The 25,011-nt window shown below is 40.7% G+C and overlaps 3 protein-coding genes across 7 annotated transcripts; 2 read left to right on the top strand and 1 right to left on the bottom strand.

Annotated features, from left to right (window-relative positions):
* The first annotated feature begins 4,622 nt into the window (after positions 1–4,622).
* LOC103974733 (14-3-3-like protein D) lies at positions 4,623–9,304 on the top strand. The gene is made up of 7 exons (XM_009389610.3): positions 4,623–4,782; positions 4,888–5,194; positions 5,274–5,361; positions 7,013–7,122; positions 7,220–7,368; positions 8,832–8,869; positions 8,987–9,304. The coding sequence occupies exons 1-7, from the start codon at positions 4,710–4,712 to the stop codon at positions 8,993–8,995; spliced, it is 774 nt and encodes a 257-aa protein (XP_009387885.2). The 5' UTR covers positions 4,623–4,709; the 3' UTR covers positions 8,996–9,304.
* A 688-nt stretch (positions 9,305–9,992) lies between these two features.
* Positions 9,993–15,526, top strand: LOC135619593 (E3 ubiquitin-protein ligase GW2-like). Of its 3 annotated transcripts, none has more exons than XM_065121747.1 (9): positions 9,993–10,206; positions 10,485–10,973; positions 11,126–11,177; positions 11,240–11,348; positions 11,440–11,521; positions 11,625–11,766; positions 11,887–11,989; positions 13,929–13,995; positions 14,686–15,526. In XM_065121747.1, the coding sequence occupies exons 2-9, from the start codon at positions 10,782–10,784 to the stop codon at positions 15,235–15,237; spliced, it is 1,299 nt and encodes a 432-aa protein (XP_064977819.1). In that variant the 5' UTR covers positions 9,993–10,206; positions 10,485–10,781; the 3' UTR covers positions 15,238–15,526. The 3 variants fall into 3 exon arrangements, with proteins under 3 accessions (XP_064977819.1, XP_064977820.1, XP_064977818.1); XM_065121748.1 differs by having other exon boundaries at positions 9,994–10,206; positions 11,303–11,348; positions 11,625–11,784; XM_065121746.1 differs by having other exon boundaries at positions 9,994–10,206; positions 11,625–11,784.
* A 222-nt stretch (positions 15,527–15,748) lies between these two features.
* LOC103974730 (SCAR-like protein 2) lies at positions 15,749–23,423 on the bottom strand. 3 transcript variants are annotated; one of them, XM_009389605.3, is made up of 9 exons: positions 23,004–23,423; positions 21,755–21,907; positions 21,556–21,679; positions 21,343–21,475; positions 20,648–20,715; positions 17,806–20,530; positions 17,597–17,698; positions 16,135–16,251; positions 15,749–16,049 (listed from the first exon to the last, which is right to left on the bottom strand). In XM_009389605.3, the coding sequence occupies exons 1-9, from the start codon at positions 23,059–23,061 to the stop codon at positions 15,996–15,998; spliced, it is 3,534 nt and encodes a 1,177-aa protein (XP_009387880.2). In that variant the 5' UTR covers positions 23,062–23,423; the 3' UTR covers positions 15,749–15,995. The 3 variants fall into 3 exon arrangements, with proteins under 3 accessions (XP_009387880.2, XP_064977817.1, XP_009387879.2); XM_065121745.1 differs by having other exon boundaries at positions 21,755–21,874; XM_009389604.3 differs by having other exon boundaries at positions 21,755–21,918; positions 23,004–23,422.
* Between the last annotated feature and the right edge of the window lie 1,588 nt (positions 23,424–25,011).

Below are 25,011 nucleotides of genomic sequence, written 5' to 3'. Positions count from 1 at the left end.
AACACTCGATCATCCGCTTGGCGTCGAGGACCCGGTCGATCAGTGCCATGGTATAGTGTTGGCCCTACACAAAGATCAGTGTTATGACCTACACAAGGAAGGATCGAGCAAGGAAAGAAAACTACCACCTACCTAGACAAGTGACTTGGCCACCCGGTCCGCTAGGACTTCCGAGGGGGAGCAGTAAAGATCCTTTGCCATGGCTGGATGAAGCGCCCCTCGGATGAACTCTTGGGTGGTTGGCCCGTCGCCCCAGATGTTGTTGGGAAATCTTGGGGGGCGACATCACATGCGCAGCGGAAGAACAAGAAAACAAAATTCCCGATTCCCAAAGAGATGTTCGTCGTCGTGCGAAGAATGGTGCGCAAAATCCGCGAAACTTAAAACTGCGTATAGAGTAGATTGTGTTACCTAGGGAGATTGTATATCCCTGTTTCCTTGTAGATCCTTAGGAGAGGGTGAAGGAGGTCAAGCGTCCTCCTCTCTAGCGGTGATCCACACAGTAGGGTTGTGACGACGCTCCTCAAAACTCCAGGCCTACTCTGAGGTGGAGAGGGAGAGGAGAATAGGAAAGGCAAGCAAAGGCTCTAGCCTATGAGGCTCTGAATCCCTCCTATTTATAGAGGTCCCCTGTCAAACCCTAATGGGTCCTGCCCTAGTGGGTATTGGATCTGTATCTAATAAGACAAGGGCTCCGTCAGATATCTCATATCAGAACCTCTACTCATCGCAATGCCTACCATATGTGTGTGACCCTCTAGGCCCAATATCGAGTTGGCCGTGAGTCATACCTGTCAGAACTCCTTCTAACTCAGTGAATTATTATCTCTGTAATAATTCCCTTGACTCATCGACTACGGACGTACTAGGCCACTACGTCGTAGTCCCTAGACGATACAGGGGAATTCAATCTATTGGACCTGTCTGTCCTCAGTTACTGTGTACCTATAGTCTCTCATCCATCTAATATCCCAGAGACCGTATATCGAGCATGGTGCTGTCAGACCCATACAGTTTCTACTCGAGTCTCGCTCTAATCGGATTCTCTCGGAGAACTATTTCTCTCTTAACTCGAATGACCCTGGCCAGGGATTTGTCTGACCAAGAATACATGAGATATTCCTCTCATGACGCCGAGAGTAGATGATCCTCTATTGACACTCAATAGTCCTCGTAAGGTTGACTATCACTCCTAATGACCAGCTGTACTAGATTTGGGACAGTCAAACCTATAAGACTAGTATCAAAGAGTGGAGCACTCATACAAGACATCCTTGGTGTCTCAAGTCTAAGGACCAGATATACCACTAGGACTACGAAATCGCTGTTTGACAATAAGGCATCATCAACCATCCAGCATTCCGTAAGCGGATCAATCAGTGAACTCATTCTCCAATGAGCACCTGTACTGTATCCCAAGTGTCCCTACACGAGTAGCTATGAGACCAGCTGCATCCATCATATGGACGGGTATACAACACACCAGTCTGTCCGGTTATCACGATGTCCCTCTCGAGTAACCTATGACCGGGATTATTTAGGATATGTGTTTAAAGGTGAATCGATCTCATTATCGTGATCTCATCACGATCCGATTCTTATTGCATAAATCCAAGGACATCACAATATATATATGCAGATATGCAATAGTTATAAAGTGATATACGCCAAAATATAATAAGCAAAAAGATTCTGTATCAAGTCACGCGTGCCATCACTCACGTGATTGGCTTGCTGGGCACCTATGACTAGCAGATGCAACTGTCGGCCTTGAGAGTCTCCCACCAAGAGGTGTAGGGGTTCCCGGCTCCTCAACCGGAAGGTCAGCCATGTTTAGGGCCTGGTACTGCTCGCCTTCGCCTTGCAAATGGATGCAGCACAGATCCCGCATCGAAGTTGAGCATGCTAGTGCCCTCCTAGAAGGGTCGCCCCCTTCCCCCTCGTGCTCCTCGAACCCTCGCCTTGGGGAGCAGCCCCCGACGATTCTGGGATGGCGCTTGCACGAGCAGTCGGGTCTGCAGGCATCCTCCGGACCAAGGTCTTCGTCTTCTTCAGAGGGCAACCCATTGCCGGAGACCCCAGCATCCTCTTTGGAGTGCCCTCCTATGGGACACCCACAGCTCCGGAACCCTCCCCCTCCCGAGGCGGTGGCACAGCGGCCTTGGTGCTAGGCGCCTTCTTCATCGATCGAAGATCCACCATCTCTGCAAAAAATATCGGTCGGTCAGATAGTTCAGGATGAAGGACTGAAGCAAAGGTGATGGCAATCGTTCTGGAAGGGATTTAAAAAGGGCAGGCTACTCCGCTATGAGACCACAAGTGGGCTTCCCGAGGAGAGAGATAGTCACAGCATTTAAAACCCATTATAACCCCTTAGATTCGCTAGATTTACCGGCCTCGGAGCCCCCGCCAGAGGCGTCTCGTCACCCAAAAGCTCCCACCAAAGGCCATTCGAAACAAAAAGATTCCCGCTAGGTCCCGCGTTGCTCCACCTGGCTCGCCATATGGCACGATGGCATCTAGACAAAACTCGACGCGTCACCCAACAATGCCACCCAGCCTTCAGTCCCAGCTCCTACCCAAGTCGCTCCAAATCGATTCCCAACTTACGACCCATCGGCACCAAAACCTGGGTTCGAATTTAGCCACTCGGCCCACAGCCCCAGTCTTCAACTGAGTCTCTCTAGCTCAATCCTCGACTTGCAACTCGCCAATCTTCTACCAAGTCGCTCCAGCTCGATCTCTGACTTACGACTCGTCAGATCTCTTACTGAGTTACTTCAGCTCGATCTCCGACTCGCGACTCGTCGGGCCTAACTCCGAGCCGCGTCGAACCGGTTATTCGACTTACAACATGTCGATCTCATGTCATCTGGTCCCAATTGCCCGATCAATGGAGCCAACCTCTCCCGAGGCATGGGACGTCGCCCCTCCAAACTGTCTCGCGACGAGCCCATCCAACTTTCCCTCATAAGCAACCAATGCCTCCATGGCGTTTCGACCCAGGCATGCCTCTCATCCCCTCAAGGACCCCACGGCATGCCTTGATGGTGGGGGGGGGGGGGGGGGGGGGGGGGGGGTTGGGTGGGGGGTGGGGGTGGATGGCGCTGGTAAGAAAAGTGATAAGGTATATTTTGGGTTCAAGATATGTCACAACCGATGCCACGCCGTACCGATGTCGGGTCAACAAGGGGAGCACCCCCACATGCTAAGTCAAAATCCGTATTGATGCCGGGTCAACAAGGGCAGCACCCCCACACGTTAAGTCAGAATCCGTACCGAGGCATTGTTTGGCATGTCCTATCCCGGAAGCTCGGGGCGGCGCCATCTGATGCCGTCTTGCGCGTCCCGGGATAGCGGTCACACAATACCATCTCATCCCCCGAGGATCAGCCGCCACGCCGAACTTGCATGCGACCGACTCTCGTACAATAATATAAAAGCCCTCAGCCGGCATCTGGCCAGAGAGAGAAGAGAAACACAACTATTGACTTGCTCGTTGGAGGGGCTAAAGTCGGGAATCATCCCGACGAGGGTCATTTTTGCAGGTAAACGGCCACCCCCGAGCCACGAGCGTCTCGACTTGGGAATCGCCATCCAGTGAACAAAGATAGGTTGTCGACCAGCCCGGGAACGAAGAGACGCTGCTCAACGCTGATCAACATCCCATCGCAAGGGCCCGGCCTATCTCGGTGTCCAATTCAACCGGCAGAAGACTTCCGACATCGACCCATGGATCGAGTCATGCTAACTCACCAACCATGACATATTTGTTCAAAACAAGTATGATCACTTGTAGAGCCACACAGGGCATCCAAGTAGCCGATGATGGCCCCCCGACACAGAACAGGTAATAGCGTAGAAACGAAGCATGAACGGGGAAAGGGTCGGCTGGGGCGGTGATTTCATAGAGTTTACGAACATTGGAAACCATCAAGTGATTACTCGATGATTATGCATCTTATCGCCGTGTATTTTGGCAAGAGAAACCCTTGCAAATGTCTTTGTTTGTAGTTCTCTCTCTCTCTCTCTCTCTCAAAGCATCCAACGCTTTTCACAATAATAGGATTTGAAATGAACAAAAGGATCGTTTTTTACTCACCGAAAATTAAAATATGTTTTCTTGCTGTTTTTATTTATTGCTTGTAGATTACTAAATTTAATTGAGCGTAGGAAGACAAACATCTAAAGGGTGGGTTTTCAATCAGCACTGCGATTTCAAATATATTCCTTTTATTGCATTAGGCTTCTCCTTACTTTTTCACAGTATGCATCAAACGTTAAAGAAAAATAATTTAATAAATATATCCATTTTTTAAAAAAAATAACAATTTGAGAATTAATCGCATAAAAGAAGAGAGGTTGAAACCATTCTTAATAATGAGCTTTGAATTTGGTAGAAATAGGATGTATACGAACATGAACAAATTTGGTAGAATTTGGCTCGTAATTTTACAGCACGGACAAACTTTTATATGGCTTCGAGTGCCGTTGAATTGAATTGAGACATCAGACCCGCAGATCCAACGGACACCAGAGACCCTCCCCGAGGCTTTCCGAATCTTGGCGCACCCTTTGGCCGGCCGGCCGAGAGGTTTAAAAGTTGTCTCTCGGTTTTCCCCTCGGTTTCGTCGGCTTTTGTCGTAAAAAAACACTCCAAGCCTGCTAAAGACCGAGAGGAAGAGGCGATCGATTCGACCCGGCCTCCCATGGCGTCGCAGGGAGATCGCGAGAGCTTTGTCTTCATCGCCAGGCTCGCTGAGCAGGCCGAGCGCTACGATGGTGCGGATCGCATTCCCCCTCCCCTTTCCATGTCTCCAAACCCTAGGTCTGTAGAGGCGCGATCGGATCCTCCAATTAGGGCCTTGGTGATTTTTTCTGGCGCAGATATGGTGGACGCTATGAAGAAGGTGGCGAAGCTCGATGTCGAGCTGACCGTGGAGGAGCGAAACCTGCTGTCGGTGGGGTACAAGAACGTGATCGCGGCGCGGCGGGCCTCGTGGAGGATCCTCTCCTCGATAGAGCAGAAGGAGGAGACCAGGGGGAATGAGCAGCATGTCAAAAATATCAAAGAGTACAGACATAAGGTGGAGGTAGAGCTCTCCGGCGTCTGTAGCGACATTATGACTCTGATCGACGAGCATCTCATCCCATCTTCGTCCGCTGGGGAGTCGTCGGTCTTCTACTATAAGATGTGCGCCACATCTGAGATATTGTGTGAACCTGCGGAAGTTTCTGGTGATTGACCTTTTCTTTTTTTGGCTTGACTATAGGAAGGGAGATTATTATCGCTACTTGGCAGAATTTATGACCGGAAATGAGAGGAAGGAGGCTGCAGATAACTCCCTGAAAGCATATGAGGTGGTACTTTCTTTTAGATTGGACTCTTAAATTTTTAGTTTTGCTTTTTGACCCTAGATCTGGTTCCTGTGAAATTCACTGCTTTAAGTATTGATAATTTTATTTTCTGTTCGTAAAATCATATTTTGTTATGCTTCTATGTCAGAGTCATCTATCTGCAGTGTTTGATATCCATTCTTAGGCAATTGATATTAGTTGACTGACTTGATCTTGTGTTTTCAGAGAATATTATGTTCTGTTCTCTTGTGATCTTGTGTTTTCAGAGAAAATTATGTTCTGTTCTCTTGTGATCTTCTGGTTGATGTTAGATAAATGAATTTATCTTGTTCATTATAGAAGCAGAACTTGTTTCAATTCTGTTATCTTCTGGGTTTCTTATAGTTAGATAAGTTTCTATCTAGTGCCATCTGTTCTCTTCCTTTGTGTCTCTTCATTCTCTTGAAATTTCTTATTGGGATTAATGAAAATCGCATTTGATGAACCTCTTATTGAAGAAAATGATCTAACTTTATTTATAAAATACCCAGGGTTACGAGATAAGAGAAAGAGTGCTTGCAGAACACAACTTTTTTGTGGTCTGATAAATAGTCCTATGCCCAGGTGAAGACGCATAATGAGATGTTCTCTAAAATAGAGGTGATATAATAATGGTACTGTATACCCAAAATATACGGTTCTCTCACCATATAACTATATGCAAAAGCCACATGCGCAAAGAGATATCATAGCGCCGATGTGTGTCATATCCATTGATTCATATAATCAAGACCTGAATCTCATGCTGCTCCTTGTCATGCTATTGTTCAAGTTGCAAAAAGGTGGCATGATACTAATATAGAAATTCAAAATATATGGTATATAATTTATTGGTTACCAACCAACAGAAAGGTAGCTCAGCGCATGCGGCATGCAAACTCCCTCGTGTGTAGAGGGGCTGCTTTCATAATTTGAACATGTATCACTTGGGGTGCAATGCTATAAAATCTACTAGGGTTTGATTGAAACAGAATACTGATGGAAACCGAGTCATGATAGAAGTTAACTTTCCCAGAGTGAAACTTTTGACATGGAAAATTATATGTATATTGAAGAATCTTATCCTATTTTAACCTGTCTCAAAAATTGTATATTCTATGAAATGTTGTTCATCAATCTAGAATTGTATTGTTGGGAAGTTGCACAAATATATAGCACGAACAAAGTTATATGGATCTTTGCTTAGGACACCTATCTTATTATCATGTGCCATTTTGACAGTCTCATATTTTGGTTCCTAAAATTATGCTTAGAGAAATGATTCTAAAGAATTAAGTTACTTAGATATATAAGGTAAGCATATCAACCTATATCCAGTCTATTATTCAGATTTAAGCTGCTACTGGTTGATTGGTTTGATTTCTATTTTACAAGTTTGTCTTTTTTTCCATGGTTTATTGCTATTCAATACTAGTTGATGGGAAACCAATTTTGTTGTTTGTCAGTCTTGACTATACTTTTAGTTGGTGCATACTGTGTTTATCCTGGAACAACTGATCGAGATGTGCTATAGTAGGTTCACTTTTTAATCACATTAAAAATAAAAATGAAAACAATGTGTTGCTGTCCTGAATTTTCTGAACATCTTAAACTAACATTTTGAACTTGTAAACAGGCAGCTACCAGTACAGCTGAGGCAGATTTGTCTCCTACACACCCAATTCGACTGGGTTTGGCATTGAATTTTTCCGTCTTCTATTATGAGATCATGAACTCACCTGAAAGGTAGGTAGGACCTGCTGCTGTTTTGGTTATTAGACATCTTTCTGTTCTTTTTATTTTTCTTTGCTGCAGATTTCATTTTGTTAAAATCTGTTACCAGGGCATGTCACCTTGCCAAACAAGCTTTTGATGAAGCAATTTCTGAGCTTGATACATTGAGTGAGGAATCATACAAAGACAGCACATTGATTATGCAACTTCTGAGAGATAATCTCACGTTGTGGACTGCTGACATCCCCGAGGATGGAGGTAATAGAAATTCTAGTGCTGGAGTGATGACCAATTCCCGTACTGATCATGTTGCATTCTGATTTTATTTTTTCACACTATTGCATGGTATATCAGCATGTCTATAGCTATACATAAGCTTAAGGCATAGAACTGTTCTGTGTGGCATTATTTATCATCTTTCTTATATATGAAGTTATATTATAGACTATTTCAGAGCAAAGATGCACATAACACCCCGAAAAAGAGGCGGGAAAATTAGACCCTTTAATTATATTTTAAGAATTCATGTTAATGTGGGAAATACATCCAGATTAGACAAGACTTGATTTTGCAAGATATACAAAATCTTTTTGCACTTATGTGGACTCAAAAAAGGTGCCCCATATCTATCTCATTGATTATTGGGATCGAATCGGAACTGAGAAAGGAATATTGAAAATCAACACCTCAGGTTCATAAAACTACCAGTAGAATTCCATAATTTCTTAGATCCAATATATCTGCTGCATAATCATGAAATATTTGGTTCCTTTGCTGAATTCCATTGTTTTAGAAGTAGCTATTTGTTTCCAGTATTTCATCAGCAGATGATGTCTAGAAGGACACGCTGCATATAAATAATGTAAACAGCCATTTTGTGAGATATCTTTACAATACTAAGCTTTAAGTTATTCAAACTTATCCATATTCCTGTATAAGATTGTGATGCCAACAATACTCTTTGTTTTTGAAGTAATTATGTCATTTTTCTCTGATGACTAATTATGTGTAGTCATGTTTGTATGGCACATTCTCATCAAGCATTTATTACTTGGTGCTAAAATATTATGATTTATATCTCATACTGTCACATTTAGTTGTATTTGTCTTAGTTTCTCAAACAATGTTGTCTCTTTTTTATTTTTAAAGTAGCAAATTCAGAAATAGTGTCAACTGGGCTTTGAGGATTCGAATGCAGGTGCTTGCTCTTCATTGGCTGAATGAAAGTATTTATCTCATTCTGTAGAAAAGGAACTTGTGCATAATATATATGGCTTTTGGCAGTGAGATAAGCACAGATAAGATCCTGCTATTTGATAGGATTTGAGTGAAATGATGATTTTCTTTGGATTTATTATGCCAATATTTGATGGTGCTGTAGGTATATCTCAACCTTTACCAGATGAAACTATACAAAATTCTTGTGGTCTTTTGTGTTCGTGAGATCATTTAGGGAAGCGTGGATTCTTAATGACATTCTATGCATGTTTGATATATTTTTGGAATGTTACGGTGCCAAAATGAATTAACAAAAGCAAAAAAACCTCTATTTTCGTATATCATTTGCTATTTCGCTGAAGTATCATAATTATATATATATATATATATATATATATATATATATATATATATATATATATATATATATATATAAACAGAAAATAATTGATTTTCTTTTATAATTATCTCCTGATTGCTGTTGTTCTTGTTGACCATTGCAGAGGAATATGCAAAGAGTGGCGCAGGTGAAGATGCACAGGTAGTTGTTATGTTTAATTTTATGGCACAAATTTATAATTTTAGAAAAATCATGCTAAGCTTTATAGTGTACGTATCTTCTTTCACTATTTAATGCTCGGAAAACAAAATTTTGCAGAGAGTCTGAGCCATGGCAGGGCTAAGAGAGCAGGGATCAGTCGTCACCGTGGACTTATTGTGGCATATCCTCGTTGCAGATAATTTTCAATCGCTAGCTTTCTTTGGTGTGCCTGTCTGTGTCATAGTTTGAAGTTGATCCCAATGGAATGGCTTGAAAATGACTCTTTTATCTGCAGCTGATTCCATCTTTGTCATCAATGCGGCTGTGTTTTAATTGTTGCCTTGCAGCGTCGCATACTTTGTTTGTGGTCAATAGCTTTCATTTTCAGCCATATGAAATGAACGGATCTGATCTAAAGCAAATGTATTCCGCTAAGCCTCTCTATTTGCAGTACTGTTTGCCCTCTCAGCGTTACATTTTCTTCTTGACGGTGGGTCATTTTGAGGTATATGAATACCTTATTATGAGCTGACACGACAGGAGAAGCTGTCACGGATCATAGGCACTGTTCAACTTCGAGGGGTTCAACCGAGAAGCTGTCACGACAGGAGAAGCTCTCTCTCTCTCTCTCTCTCACTCTCTCTCTCTCTCTCTATTTATCTCGTTCCGTGTAAACTTGGGTTGCGTGGACTCTTGGGTATTTGTTTGTTCAACGGCACCGCGGCCATGGATGATCGAGGTGGAAGCCCAGCTTGAAACGCTTAGAGCAGTCTGTTAAACCACAGTGGAGGACATCGATGTCATTACGACAAGATCACGCTGTTGACCAACGGACAGTGATATTGTGTAATTCTTGTAGGTGTGCAGTGAAAAGTTGACTTGACTGACCAAGCTAAACAATGTTCTATTTACGGAGTCAAAAACAATGAGCAAGATTAGAGATGTTCTCGACATTTTTCATTCCACAAAACCAAGTTACTTGACAATACCGATCGAAACACACGAGGATGACGTCAGCAAACGAGTGTGGTGGAGTCCCTATTGGGGAATGTAGCCTGCGTCGACGGCGACAGGGGATCAACAATAATATATATATACAAGCAAAGCTATTCATCTCTCTCCCCCTTCACAATCATTCCCTGAATCCTTTCTCGTTCTTCCAAGGGGATCGTACGACCCGAACGCCTCGGTCCGGCCCCTTTTTTTTTTTTGGCTTCCCCCTCCTTCCACCTGTCTTTTTGCCTCGGTTCTCCTCTCTCGTCCCCTGTCCTCTTCGCTCGCCTCTCCTCGGGTGGTGCTCTCTCCCGCTCACTCTCCGGTTCTCCCTGTTTCCAAAGGTACGTTTTTTTGTTGTCGAATTTTTAGCTTTCGGGGCCCGGGCCAAGAAGCTGGAGGATGGGGGATGGAGGATGGAGTCAGTGAGGCAGAGGGGTGATTTTGATTGACGGGTTGTTTCTTGTTCTTGGCTTCGTGCCTATTCATTGATTAATTCATCGGAGAGGGTTTGACGTGGGATCGATGCGGGTTTTGATGCCCGGAGAGGCGATTCAGGGTTTCTTTTCGGTTATTTTCTTTCTTTTTCTATCTTAGAAAGGTGTTCCATTCCGATATGCAGGCTTTGGGGATTCGTGATGGACATTGGAATCTCGGAAGTGGGATGGAGGCTCGCTGGAGTTTCCCTCTGCGATCCTGAGTGAAGAGCTAGGGTTTGGGAGATTGGATTGTTGTGATTTGGCATATCTGGGAGGAAGATGCATTCTTGGAGTGGAATTAGAATTTATTGTTACTGTTCCTTCATAGGATTTCCGTACGGTTGATAGATTTGAGGAATAAGCGAAAGGGGAAAAGGGATTACTTCTGGGGAGCTCTCTTTAACTTTTTGTTAGTATCTCTTCTGTCGGTGGGGGATTTGATGGGGAATAACATAAGGAGGAGGAGGCAGATGGTGGATGAGAAGTACACGAGGCCGCAGGGGATGTATCGGCATAGGGAGATCGATTATAAGAAGCTGAGGAAGCTCATTCTCGAGTCCAAGTTGGCGCCTTGCTACCCAGGCCTCGAGGAGTATGCTTACGATCTCGAAGAGTGTCCCATCTGCTTTCTGGTTCGTGTCCTCTGTTTGTACCACTACCATCACTGTGCTTCTTTGTTTCTTGATTGATAACTGTCGATAATTTTAGTTCACGAAGCCTCATCTACTGGCGTGCTTGATGAAATCTCGGATATCTTGATGACATTTTGTTGTTTTGTTTTCAGTATTACCCAAGTCTTAACCGCTCAAGGTGTTGCATGAAGGGCATATGCACAGGTACTTCAGTTTTCCCTTTTCCCTTTTCTCTTTTTTTTATGTCGAAGAATATTTTCTTTCAGATTTCTGGATTGTCTGTATCCATGTCTTTTTCGTTCCATCTCTCGAGCTGGATTCTTCTGCAGAGTGCTTTCTTCAGATGAAACCACCACATTCAACTCGCCCATCACAGTATCCTTTGTCTCATTTGTTGATGGACCTGATTCTTATTGTAGCCTATCCTTAATTAACCCTTCTAAATGATTTCTACTTAACATAAAAGATGCCCCTTCTGTAAAACTTCAAACTATGCGGTGGAATACCATGGTGCAAAGACGAAAGAGGAAAAGGGCATGGAGCAAGTCGTAAGTTCTTTACCATATTAGCCTGACATACATCTTGAAATTTGCAAGTGTTCTGTTCCTTGTAAAATAGGTCTTCTTCACCATTGGTTATGCCTATGTGCAGGAAGAGCAGAAGGTTATAGAAGCACAGATAAGGATTCGACAGCAAGAGTTGCAAGATGAAGCAGAAAGGATGAAGAAGAGACAAAACTTAAGTTCATCAAGCAGAACAATGACTCCAACAGATGTGGGACACCATGATATAAGTAATACTTCAACTTCAGGTCTGCTATGCGCTAAATTGTGCCTTTGCATTGTTTGACTGTGCTGTATATGTTTATCAGGAGATGTTTCCCTTTAATTATTCTGTATTGTTTACTCAACAGTGCCATCTATGAAATTCTCAATACAATCGAGTGATCTTGGTTCACGTCAAGCCTCATGCTCTGCACCAGCTAGCACACGCCCTTCACAGTTAAGGCAGAATAGGTACACACAAGTGCAGTTGCATGTTTCTCAGGCTTCTATTTCTTAAATCCTACTTTTTTTGACTGAAGTAATTGACAAAGACTTACAATCATGCATCCACACCTCATTGGTTGGCCTTGGTATAAGAAATTTACTTCTAGAGTCCATGCTTTTGCCCAAGAGCCCTTCGTTCTTCCAAATAGTCAAGATTTTGCCTTCCCTTTGCATATCCTAAAGATGAAAGTTTCCCTATGTGAAACTTGAATGTTGGGTTGCTACATAAACCATGGGTCTGTCTGTGTTTATATCCTCAAGGGTTTTTCCTGAGCTTCAGTTCTGAATACAGGAGCTTGATATCATCCCTCTTCAGCTAGTTCTATGACCATTGTTAGTCCAGCGCCACTCAGTATGGACCATAATTTTGTCCATTATTGTCTAGTGTATGCACTGCAGGTGCTTACCGATCTTAACTTCATTGATAGGTGCAAATTAAGTTTTCTTAAAAAAATCATGAATAAGGGAAAAAAATATTCATTGTCCGCAAGGTATGCAATTTCGAATAATACTGCCCGGTACGAGCAGTACGTACCGGTCCATCAGCTGACCGGTACATAGATCGCTCGTTACCGAACGGAACGATATATATATATATATATATATATATATATATATATATATATATATATATATATATATATATATATATATATATATATATATATATATATATATATATATATATATATATATATATATATATATATATATATATATATATATATATATATATATATATATATATATACGAGGCGACGTCGCCCCGTGTGGGAGAAGGAAAAGGTGATGTCGTCGAGGCGATGCGACGTCGCCTTTTATAATATATATATATATATACCGAGCGGTATACCACTCGGTATACAATATCGTACCGTATCGAGCTAACGTCAAAATTCCGGTACGGTACGAAATTACGAACCTTGATTGTCCGTTCCAATAAAGAGAAGGAGATAGATTGTCTTATCTATTGATCCGATGGTACAAAGCTGAATTATAAAAGGTGTGAGTTTTCACTCTCTTCTATACAGATTCACCTGTAAAAGCCTTTAATGGATTGGTGCCTCTCTTTCTTCTCCTCCTTTTTAACTTCGTTGTATACATGTGTAATTTCACTTCAATGCTATTTTGCCAGAACTTTTTGCCAATTATGGTGTTTTACCGAAATCTTTGGAGGCAAGGTAACTTGAGTTTGCTATTGAAGAAAACTAATATAGTCTAGTCTGGACAATAACCTTCTTTCAGAAATTTTTTTTTCTTAAATATATCTCAACTTAAAAAAAGAAATTAATGCTTATAATATGCTGCAGTCAATAATGTGAAAATGTTAAGAGATAAGATAATTTTGGTTCGCTCTTGATGGTCAAGTGAATGGTTGACCTTTATGCAGGATGTGATTGTCATTACAGCTTTGTTTGTAGAAGAAAAATCCTTTTTACTTTTGAAGTTGCAAGTTACAGAGCTTCTCCCAAAGGTTAAATTTTGTCTTAGTCATTTAGCATCAACAATGGAACTTGCAGACTCCAAGGCATGGCTATTCTTAAATGTTATACTTCATAACAAATTTGTATTAGGTACTTCAAATTTGATCCAAAATAGTGGTATCTAGTTGATATGTCCATGTTTCTATCCTCTCTCTCTCTCTCTCTCTCTCTCTCTCTCTCTCTCTCTTCCCTTGTTGATTGTTGTCATCCATGAAAGGCTCATTTTACTCTTTTGCTGGATCATCTGGTTTGTTAGATTCTAATGGTCTACTTGCAATGTGCAATGTCTAGGTGAGAATTGCTTGTCTATTAAGGATTCTTTTTTCTTGATGCACATACCATTCAAGGTGCCGTTTTTGATGTTATTGGGATGTTCTTATCTGTTCATCTCATCTCTTATTTTAGATCTCTGTAAAATACAGGGATAATAACTTGGACCTGGATCTTGAGGATGTAATGGTCATGGAAGCAATTTGGCTCTCAATTCAGGTAATGCTATCTGATATTTTGAACTTGAAGAATTTTGAGCTAAATGTTTGGTAATTAAAGGCTACATCAAGTCTTTAACTTATAGCTGATGCTTCATTATTTTATCGATAACTTTACACATTTCTGAGTTTTGAAGTAGTCATTTGGATAAAACTTGTTACTTTTATGTAATGATAGATTAAGTGCAGTAATTTCTGCTTTATGGCTGTCTTAATTAGAATTTATGTCCGACGTAGTTCATCAGAGATCTATACATGAGGAACTTCAAATTACTCCTAAATATAATTACTGGTTGAACTGCCCAACATTTTGAAAAGAATTACGACAGTCCAAAGAATTTAACTAAAGTGAAAAATTCATCTCTTTAAATTGCAAAGCATGTACGTATTGTGTGTTTAGGGACTATGTTTTGACCACACTACTTGTTTCTGAGGCTATAAGCACAACCACTTGCATTCACACCTTAGAGATACCTGAGGATATCCCTATGTGGAAGCATGCATTGATCCAGGGGTTATGTGTACATACTAGCAGTTCAACTTTTTCCATGATGTTATTGTGGAAAGGACATCTCTTGTTTGAACCGATGCCTACTAGGTTATCTCCGAGCGGAACCTGTAGCATGATCTGCTGCTGATTTCTTTCTTCTAATAGAACCCTGATTATTATTATTATTATTCTTATTAACAGGAGCAGGGATCTCAAGGGAATCCAAGTTGTGTTGGCAGCTATTTGCCTAGACCATCCGCCTCAGGAGAATGGCACAGTTCCCATGGAACAGGTCCTATGAGACCATCGTCGTCTGGTGGGTTGGCTTGTGCTGCTGCAGCCTTGGCCGAACGTCAGCATATGCATGGCAATTCTGCTGTTCATATGGCTATCGATAATGCTGCAGCTTGTGATATGCTCCAGCGGTCGGGCAGCTCACCTCCTGGAATTACAAGGTTTGTACACGATAATCCTTCAGGGCGCTGGACCGAGATATCACCCGACAATGGGAGGGAAGTACATGGACAGGAGTTTGGTGAGTGTTTGGCCGACCACCAGTCAGAGGTGGCTGAAGCAGGAACCAGCTATAACATCGAAACAGGGGCTATGACAGGTCCACTCTCAGAAGGTGTAAGCATCCCTCCAGGACATTTTGTTCCGGAAAGCTTTGAAGAGCAAATGATGCTGGCCATGGCTGTTTCACTAGCAGAGGCTCGAGCGAGAATGAGCAACCATGGAGTCAGCTTGCTATAGTTGTTAGCTAGCGGTCGGCTGTCATGACCAGCATCCTTCTTCATACGCTTTGGCATTTGTTTTGGGCCCTTTTGCATTTGTTTTTCTTTATATTGGCTGTTGTTTTGTCCCTTCATTGCTGGTTGTTTTCTTATATACATGTGCAAAGACAAGGGAAAAAAGAAAGAACGCAAGATGTGGTGGTAAGGTAAACCTTTAGTGGACTGCAGTCCAGTGTTCATTCAGGTCCAATTGGATGAAGGGCTGTGCCATTTATTTGTCTCTCGTTACATGAAGTTGAGCTTCTTTATTCGGATGAAGATGAAGCAATGTGCAGCGGGCCATCTCCAACAGCTGGGAGAGGGCTCTTTGTACATGGTAATAATAATTTGGAGGATGAAGGTGGAAGTTTGTGTTGTACATAGGAACATGAATTCAACATTTATTTGTAGCTACTATTCTTATTTGATCTGCATCGATCATATATTTTAACAAACTAGCTTTTTTTGCATGACGATTTGAACCTCGAGTATAAGATCTGCCAGAAATACCGAGGCATGTGAACTATGCTTGCACCAAAGCAGATGACAATATTGACATATTCTTTAAACAGGCTTCTGATCACCTAAAAGGATGAAGATTAAACATGAGACCTGCCAACTATAACCCTATAGGAGCTGATCATATTGACATATTATCACATCCTAAAAACATTCTCTGGCTTGGGGTATACTGAGCACAAGTAACCATTCACATGAGTTCCTTCAAGGTTTGGGATATCAAGCATCACTCCAGCTGTCATCATCACCACCCTCATCACTGCTCACAAATGCCTGATAAAATAAGCAGACATCAGACAAAACTAAAACAGAGGTTAGGAAAGGAATATTTTTGAAAGAAAATTCGAAAAGCCCTGACCTGGCGAATAGCGCTCGCCTTCTTCAAGATCGCAGCAACGTTACCACTGGTAGCATCGGTTGTCGGCCGTGGAATGTCACTTGGTGTCGATTTCACAGTTCGCCGCAGATTAAATGACTGCAGATTACCACCATAAATGGAAGGACCAGCTTGGTGAATGTGGTTAACAAGCATAATCAAGAAGCAAGGGTCCTTTTTCCAATATTAGCAGTGAAATCTAGAATAATCGCTGGATGCTGAATTGTCCAAATGATGGTTCTAAAATTCACTCATAACATGTCAAAAAGAAAACTCATCATGAAAATAGCAAAGTACATCTCAAAAATCGATTCGAGTATACGAGCAAATATTTTATCTTCTCAAGAAATAGAGACCTGTGGTGTATTTACAATATCTTGCAAACAGGCAACTTAATCGGTGAACCAAAGTAATGAGATCAGGAAACTACAGATACAACTTTGCATCTAGTTCTTAATTTGATGAAGTGACGTTGAGCGATGCATCTAGTTCTTAATTTGATGAAGTGACGTTGGTTAGGTTCCTCATTAACAACACTGCAGGCAAACTTAATACCATGTACCATCATGTATGTTACTTTCTATAAACAGGCCACTACTATCTTTAGAAATTAGAAGTTTACTACATAAAAGCTCTTAAAGGATGGATATAATTTTTTGAAATCCTAAAAAGATATTTTCTAATCGCAAAATCAAAGGAAACATTGACGAGACATAAACAAGGAAAATCTTCGCATACATCAGAGTATCCTAGTTACGAGCAAATATACAAATGTTGAATGCACGGATATCCATTATTTGCATACAATAACAAGTTTCTATATCATTGTGCAATTGTAGGTGCACATATGATGGCACTCAGGAAATCCTATAGGTCCTAAGGTTAATTATTGTCCTCGGGTGACCACACACTATGATCGCCATCTTCAGTTAGTTGTTCCATTTAATTTATGCTGATCATGCTACTTTCAGCGATTAAAAACAAGCATGAGAAACATCAGAGTCCATATTTCATATGCGTGAAACAAGTAAATTTAGTCCGCTCTAAAAGTCAAAAATATCAGAAACTTTATCAAAGATAGAATATCAACTAAACTAAGCAATGAGATTGTATAGATATTTAGTTTTCATCTTTTAAACCATTATTCAAAAACCATTATATGTGCTTGTTATATTGCAAGCAATGAACTAACCAAATTCATGAATGATCTTTTATTATCTCATCACTAAAATCATGATGATGACATGGTACTGCTAAAAAACCATTGTTCTGGAACTTAGATATTTTGCACAAAAGTCACATGTTCCATACACTTTAATATGAGGAAAATGAAGAAAATTGAGCAATTTTTGCTTCTAATGTAATACTCAGTTTGAAGCTGAGCTAAATATCTGCAGAGGATACTAACTATAAATTATTCATCTATAATAAGATTAAAGCCAACCTTATTCCTGATCTGGTGAAGCAAGTCCTCCCTTGTGTCCACTTCTTTGTGACTAACACAATGAGTTGACCTTTTCGGCCCATTCAATTTCTGCTGATCTTGCTGCAGACATAGTTCAAGGATCAAAATGAGGCAACAACAAGAATACCATCCTACTCTTTTTTTTTTTTATAAGAGAACAACTGAGCAAATAGACACTATGTAATTACTTTCTCATTGCAATGCGGTGAAGTTGCTCCAACGATAAACGGAGATCTTGGTAAATGTTGCTCCTTTTTCTCAGAAGGAGCACATCTTAGTGCTTGTAAACCATCCAAATTATTGAAATTGCTGGCAGTATTAGCATCAGTAACATCTGTAACTGATGACTTAGATGTTCTCCATTGCACAGGGGGCAGAGGTGGTGGTGGCGGCATCTCATCTTTTGATTGTACTTCAACTTTCGCTAGATCTTCTGGTGAAGAATAGCATATTCTTTCTTGTTGGTTTCTTAAAGATAAAACAGAATCAAGACCAGGAAGCTCCATGGTAGATCCAGATTGAAAAGGAACTTTGCTGTTGTCAACAATAGTATCAAATTTCTCCAATCCACCTGGTTTGTTCATGTTGGAGTCATTCGATTGCTCAAATTCCACAGATCTAGAGATGGATATAACTGAGGATTGAAACTTGTCCAAAACACTATTTAACTCATGGTCTATATATTCACTTCTTTCATCTTGTTCCCACTGTTCTGAGATTGAATACGAGCGAGGACTGAGAAGATCCTCCGAAGAATATGGACAAGATCTACAGAAGGTGTCATCATCTGAGTCAGAGCAAACATCTGGCAAAGAATCAACAGGGCCCTGAAGCAATTGAAATGATGGAAAGGCAAAATCTTCACTATTGTCGTGGAGACTGCCATTAGAAAATTCCAGCTTCAATTTAGGATTTTCTAGGCCATTCATAGGATGAAAAGAAATTCTCATATATTCAAGTGGTGGAGAAGATTGCTCAGAGTAACGTGAAGTCAAAGAGACTGGCTCTTTTGCTGATATACTAGCAACCTTTTCGTTGGTACTTTGTTCATGGGATGCCTGGGATACAACTCCATTTGATGCTTCTTTACTATCATTTACACAGGAAGTCCCATCTGGTTTCCTTATTTCAGTGCTTGTATTTCCTAAAGGTGTGGAAAGTAATGCTTTTCTTTGGATGGTATTTGCAAGAAACCTTTGGGCAAGCTCAGAAAAACTGGATGAGACTCCCATTGAGCTTTGACTAGGCCCATCTTGTCTTGATCCAGTACTATAATTAGCTCTTAAAGGAGCTTCACTAACGGCACTATTTCTTGTCATGCAAAGTTCACTGGAGCGAGCACCACTACTAATACAAGTACTTTCATGATTATGTTCAAACTCCTGCTGTGAAGTAGTTTCAGCAGATATATGTGAGTCCTGTTTGACACCACTGTCATATTCACTGTGATGGAAGGATGGAGAACCCTTGGATTTTTGAACAGCACTATATCCCCTTGCAGAACATTGGTCATCAGCTGAACTGCCTTGAATTGAGGAATCTAAATTAGAATGTTCTCCATCCACCTTCATTTCAGAGCTCAAATCTACTGATGAAGGTTCATTTTGCATAACTTTTGCATCCGATTTGGCATCCAGTTCATTAACAAGTGTCTGAGACTTCACCGTGCAACTTGAAAAATCAGATGCAAAGTTTCTAGAATTAGATATAGAGTTCTTACTTTGCGTATTCAATACTCCAAGCTCTGGTGGTTTTGAAGGTTCAACTCCAAAAAGACCGCCATTTGTCCAAAGCTGGATGGAAGGAGCATTTGACACATCAGTAAAAGTAGAACATCTCAATATAGATTTCTCAGCGGTGGTTTCAGCTAGCATCATTGTCGGAGAACTGGAAGTGCCTGATTTAGGAGAGTGACTACTGTCAATACACTCACATTCATGATCTTTTGTTTCAGAGATATCAAGAGCATTGCTTTCACAAAAGTCATTTACAACAGAATGTTCTTGGTTTTGCACAAATTCTGTGTCATATGGTGATCGCACAAGTTCTGAGCCATCTGAAGAGCTCAAATGCAAAAAATTTGGGGTCGCATCTTGATTCAGGGAACTATGTGATGAATTTGGTGCTTCAACATCAGAGGAATCTGGATTTTGTACAACTATGACTTGACTCATTTCTGTTCTAGATTCCATTCCTTGTGAGCTGAAGTTAGACAATGACTCCACTTCTCTTTTGGTGTGACACTCAGTTTCTGTCTCTGTCTCAGAATCCAATGTGTTCGGTGCATCCACATAGTTATCTGTCTCACTGGTAACTTCATCAAAGTGATTGACATCAGATAATGCTACTGGACTTTTACTAGACTGAAATAAGATGTCTTCTTCATTTAATGATTCAATTTCAGCATGTTCAGTATTTTCTGGTATGGAGTTCACTTGCAGAGGCTCTAGATCTTCAACCCTAACAATATCCTCTGAATCTTGAACTCTATCAACAAGAATGTCATCATATGAAACTGGACTTGTAGGCTTAAATATTTCAATTTTCTCATCCCATGTAACAGAAGATGATCTGGGAATACTTTGTTCTTGCAGCGAATCATGCTGAGAGACATCATCCAGACAATCTGCAGTTGGCTCATCATGTAGAACAGAAACACACAGACTACTGTCTTTGCTATGCAAATTAGGAATAGGTGCTTCATTATAGTCTAGCTCATCTGGTACAACTGGAGGATTAAAATATGAGGTTTGTTCAACATAGCTTTCCTTAGTCTTTGAACCAAAAGATGTAGATCTACTTGAAAATTCAGGGTTTAACTTCGTATCAGCTATAGATATATTCTCAGCAGATAAGCTTTGCCCATCGATGCTTGGGGATGTGAATCTTGTGCAGCCATCAGAATTCGTAGTTCTATGCACATGAAGAATTTGTAATAATCAAAATAGATCAAGACAAGGAAAACCAGTATCTTTTTTCCAATAGATCATTCACTAGCCTGAAACTTAAAACAAAAGTCTAAAAAATTACCTGCAATCACGCTGGGACATGTAGACTGAATGTTGAACTTTTCCATTTCTAAGTCTTGATCCTTTCCTCTGTTCAGATATTTACATATAGCAAAGAATCTTCAGGATATTATTCCTAAATCAAATTTCTTTGCCATCAAATACAAGAAACATCTAAGAAATCCGGTCAACATGTGACATGATGCAAAAAAGAGAAGTACAAAATTAACTGCAGTGTCATGTCAAAGTAAAACCCCTTTTGTCAGGACAGGTACAAAACCACAAGGACGGCCAAAGATTGAAATTCCAGTTCCTTAATTCTAAAGGAATAAAAATTTGTCTGAATCTTGTTCCATGTAGCAGAGAGATGTTTTCTCTCTGAAATACTAGGAACCTCCAGCTACAAAGAGCAGTTGACTTATTACCATTGTCCGATTTGTAAATACACTCTGCCACCATCACAAGTATGCAATGCTATCACAATGTCAAAGAAAAACTGTCATCAGATTATGTAAGAACCAGTAAATGATTTTTCACGTTCTGGATTTTCATCCTAATTCTTACTGATCGCATTTGTCCAACACATGTTGATCTAGGTGGTGGATCTAGATTAAGATGTATATGATAATCAACACGTCTGTAGATCCTTTCTAGTATTGCTTTCTAAGCATTTTGTTTCTTATGGAAGGAAGTCATAAAATTCAAAACAAAAAGTACCTTGATTGTATGAAATTTCTTCTCTTTTCGAACAGTTTCAGATCTTTGCATTTGTGATGCAGCCCATGTCCTCTTGAAATAGGATGGATCTGAATACCTCTTTAGACAAGCACCAGTGCCAGCATGGTCAAATCTGAATAGGAGGAAACAACTTGAACATATCTGAAGGATAAAAGAAAACCATCATCAGTCTTGATAAAAAATGGAACTTACTTGTCAAGCAGGAACAAACGAGGTGGATCACGGCATTCCTCATATGAATCCATCATGAAGCCAGGCAATTCACTGGAAAGGAGGAGGCTTTGCTCAACTCGAATGTGAGCGTGCCAGTCGGAACCTAAAATAAACAATTTTCATCAAGGCATTAGAAATGTTAGGAATAGTGAACAAGAAGATAGTCAGAAACTGATACCTGCTACATATGCAAAATGTATGTGGCTTGTTTGTTCTTTAAAGGCCTTCTCAACAGATGGAAGTGCTGATTCTATGTTCCTTACTCGAGTCATCAATTTACGCCCTCTTCCAGCTGTAGCTGTTATTTGTTCATGCAGGTCATGGAAAACATCTGCAGCAAATCTATGATATTGACCAATTCATCTCAGTACAGGTATGACAGGCAAGATAATCAACATACAATAGTACGCAGGATCATGAGGAAAAACTGGCAATTCTAGTAAGAATTGCTGTAAAAACAAAACAACAGAAATAAAAAAAAAAAATTGACACAAACTGATAACAATCATAACAAATCTGAAACAATGAGCAAGAGAAAATCAATCTCGAGTATGATTGTTCAAATAAGAACTAAATGAACACCCATTAAGAGAAAATCATTATGCATCGAACTCATGCAGATTAGTCCATGGCATTAGTGTCCAAAGGCCTGGTATTGACAAATGATGCATTTAATAACTTAGCAGATGCCACTAACAAGTTAACATTCTGCAGAATATACTTTTTTCAGGAAACATTCTTTTAATATTGCACTTCTCTTGTTTATCTCTCTTTAAAATTTCATTTTTGAGAGAAAAACAGTGATGGATTTAGCAAAATCATGCACTATCATGCAACCTCTTCCGTGGAATTTATAGCCAGAAAAAAAATGGTTGAAACCAACGAAATAACTCCTCACCAACTGGTGGTAGACATGCAGTCCACCAACCCCCTTGACTAGGTTAACAACTCTCTCATGTCATTTTATCTGCTAAATGCATCCCTTTTTATAAAGGTTTTTAAAATATCCTTACTTGATCAATCACTACAAAGAAATAAGATAAAAAGGCACCATTTCATGCCACAAAAACAAACTTGATATTTGAAGGAATGAGAAGAAAAGCAAAGCAAAAGGTACTCGAATCCTAAGGACGGGATACCTTTTATCGACCCCGTCTCCATTTAGTCACACCAATCGAAATGAGCTCCAAATTAATCACAACCAAATGAATAATATGGCAATTTCTAGGCGAATTCAAGAACAAAAATTCAAAAAAGCACTATCATACAAAGTCGAAAGCCAACATGAACAGCAAGAACGATAGGGCTTCTAGGAACCCAAGATCAAGAAACGGAAAGAGAAATTAGCAGCAAATAGGAGAAAGATTTAAATGTGCCAACACACATAAGAAATAACTAAAAGGATTAAGCAGGCGAGCACAACTCACTCGGCGAGATCGCCCAGCTGCCGCAAGATCCCCACGAGGCCGGCGACGGCGACGCCATCCAAGATCGCCTTCGGGTCCTCCTTCCTGACCGCGCCCCTAAACAGCTCCGGATCTCCCAACCCGTACTCGTTCCTCACCTCCAACCGCACCAGCGGCATCCTCCTCCACCTCCGCCCTTCTCGCTCTCCTCCGTCGTCACTCGGCGAAGCGGCTTATGGAGAGGGTCAAGGGCGGGCGGTGGTGCCGGGACGGCGCTGAAATGACGGCGACGGCGACGAGGGTGACGGCTCAACTGTCGGATTCCGCGGTCTCTCACACAAACACACACATTCCCTGCCAAGATTGCCGTCTCCACAAGGCATTTGCCAAGTCTCTCGAGTTAGCAAAGAAGCCATTTTTATGTGGCCTCGGCATATAAAAAGGTGGGACTTTTTGGTCCATAGCACAAGCTTCGGACATAAATACCGAAATAATAAAGAAGAAGAAGAAGAAGAAGAAAAAAAAGGTAGAAGCGGAAAGAAATGTGAAAGCAGTCTCAAATGTTCATTAACAATTAATTACCAACCAACTTCCCTCATAAATTTCCAAAGAACTAATAAGATAAATGAAGGAGTAACAAATGCGAACGCAATTTCCTCATCAATAATCGTTAATTTCTCATATAATAATAATAAAAATATTTTGATAGTTAATTCTCATCTACCGGTTGAATATTATAGGCACGAAAAAGACCCAAGTTACTCCACCTACTAAGTGATAATGTGAGGAAGGTTACAGTCTAATATATTTTCGGTAGGTTGCTTAGGCATATTACCTCCTAAGATAAAATGCTAAAGATCAAGTGTTACAATTGTTACATATGATTCTCTCAACCAATCATGTAGAAAAGTCAAACCAGCGGTACTAGCCCAAGAGTCGAACCTCTTTCTGAAAAATCTCTCACGTTCTATGTAACGTTTACAAAAAGTTAACTTAGATATCAAAAGAGTCGAGTCAGGAAACTCACTCCGACATTGACCTTTGTACATAATTTATCAAGGAGATCGAACTCTATCTCACTCAATCTCAAGACCACCTCAGATACTCAGAGCGTCTTCAGATGTGTCTATGCATATAAGTCCGAACCAAATCGGATCAACTCATGATCAACGATACTCCCCCTACAACACATAAGAACACGAATAATAGAGATAATGGAAGGGGGAAAACAACGTGAAAACCCGTTTCCTTTATTGTTCATTAATAATTGCTACCGTAGATGGAAGAGAGAGAGAGAGAGAGAGAGAGAGAGAGAGAGAGAGAGGGCCCGGTTGTGTAAAGAAGGCAGCGGAGAAGGGCTATCGATTGGTGGTGAGCTGCACTTGCCTTTGTCGCAAGAACATGTACAGTTTGATGAGATCAGTATCAAAAAACAACGGAAAAAAAAGGACATGAATTATATGGTGGTTGGATGAGGGTCTTTAGATTATAATAACAAAAGATGTTCTTTAAAAAGTGAAACATGTTCTTTTATTTTTCTTTTAGCTTTTGCGTTTTAGTTTGCTAATCACATCTTAACTTCAAGCAAAGGTCATTATGGTCCGAGTCATGTGCCATCTCTTTTATGGTATTCTGGAACTATTAGTCTCATAACCTCAATCGAGATATACTTTTCCTTTCCTGCATGATCCCATAGCAGTTCATGTCTCGATCTGTTCGATCGGATCAACAGAGGAGGAACTCTCCCTGGAGCATTTATTTATACGCACAGAAAGGAACAGTCGATTCCTTGTTTGTGTCTCGAGAGATTCCCAATGACTTGACAGTGCTCCATTTGACCATCTATCATTTAAGTGTCTTACTGTTTTCTAAAGCAGCACAGCACCACCACGATAAATCAGAAATCCAAGAGCAAGGCTGGAGTTGTTGATGAGACTGGTTGAACCGATGAGTAGAAAGAAAAGGTTATCTGGTAAATGTCGACGACAAGTACAGATTAAACAGTGAATAAGAACAGTAAGGACAGAGG

Source organism: Musa acuminata, chromosome BXJ2-8, assembly GCF_036884655.1.
Source record: "Musa acuminata AAA Group cultivar baxijiao chromosome BXJ2-8, Cavendish_Baxijiao_AAA, whole genome shotgun sequence".
Taxonomy (NCBI): domain Eukaryota; kingdom Viridiplantae; phylum Streptophyta; class Magnoliopsida; order Zingiberales; family Musaceae; genus Musa; species Musa acuminata.
The sequence above is the reverse complement of the archived record's forward strand: the minus strand, read 5'-3'. Positions and strand labels throughout refer to the sequence as shown.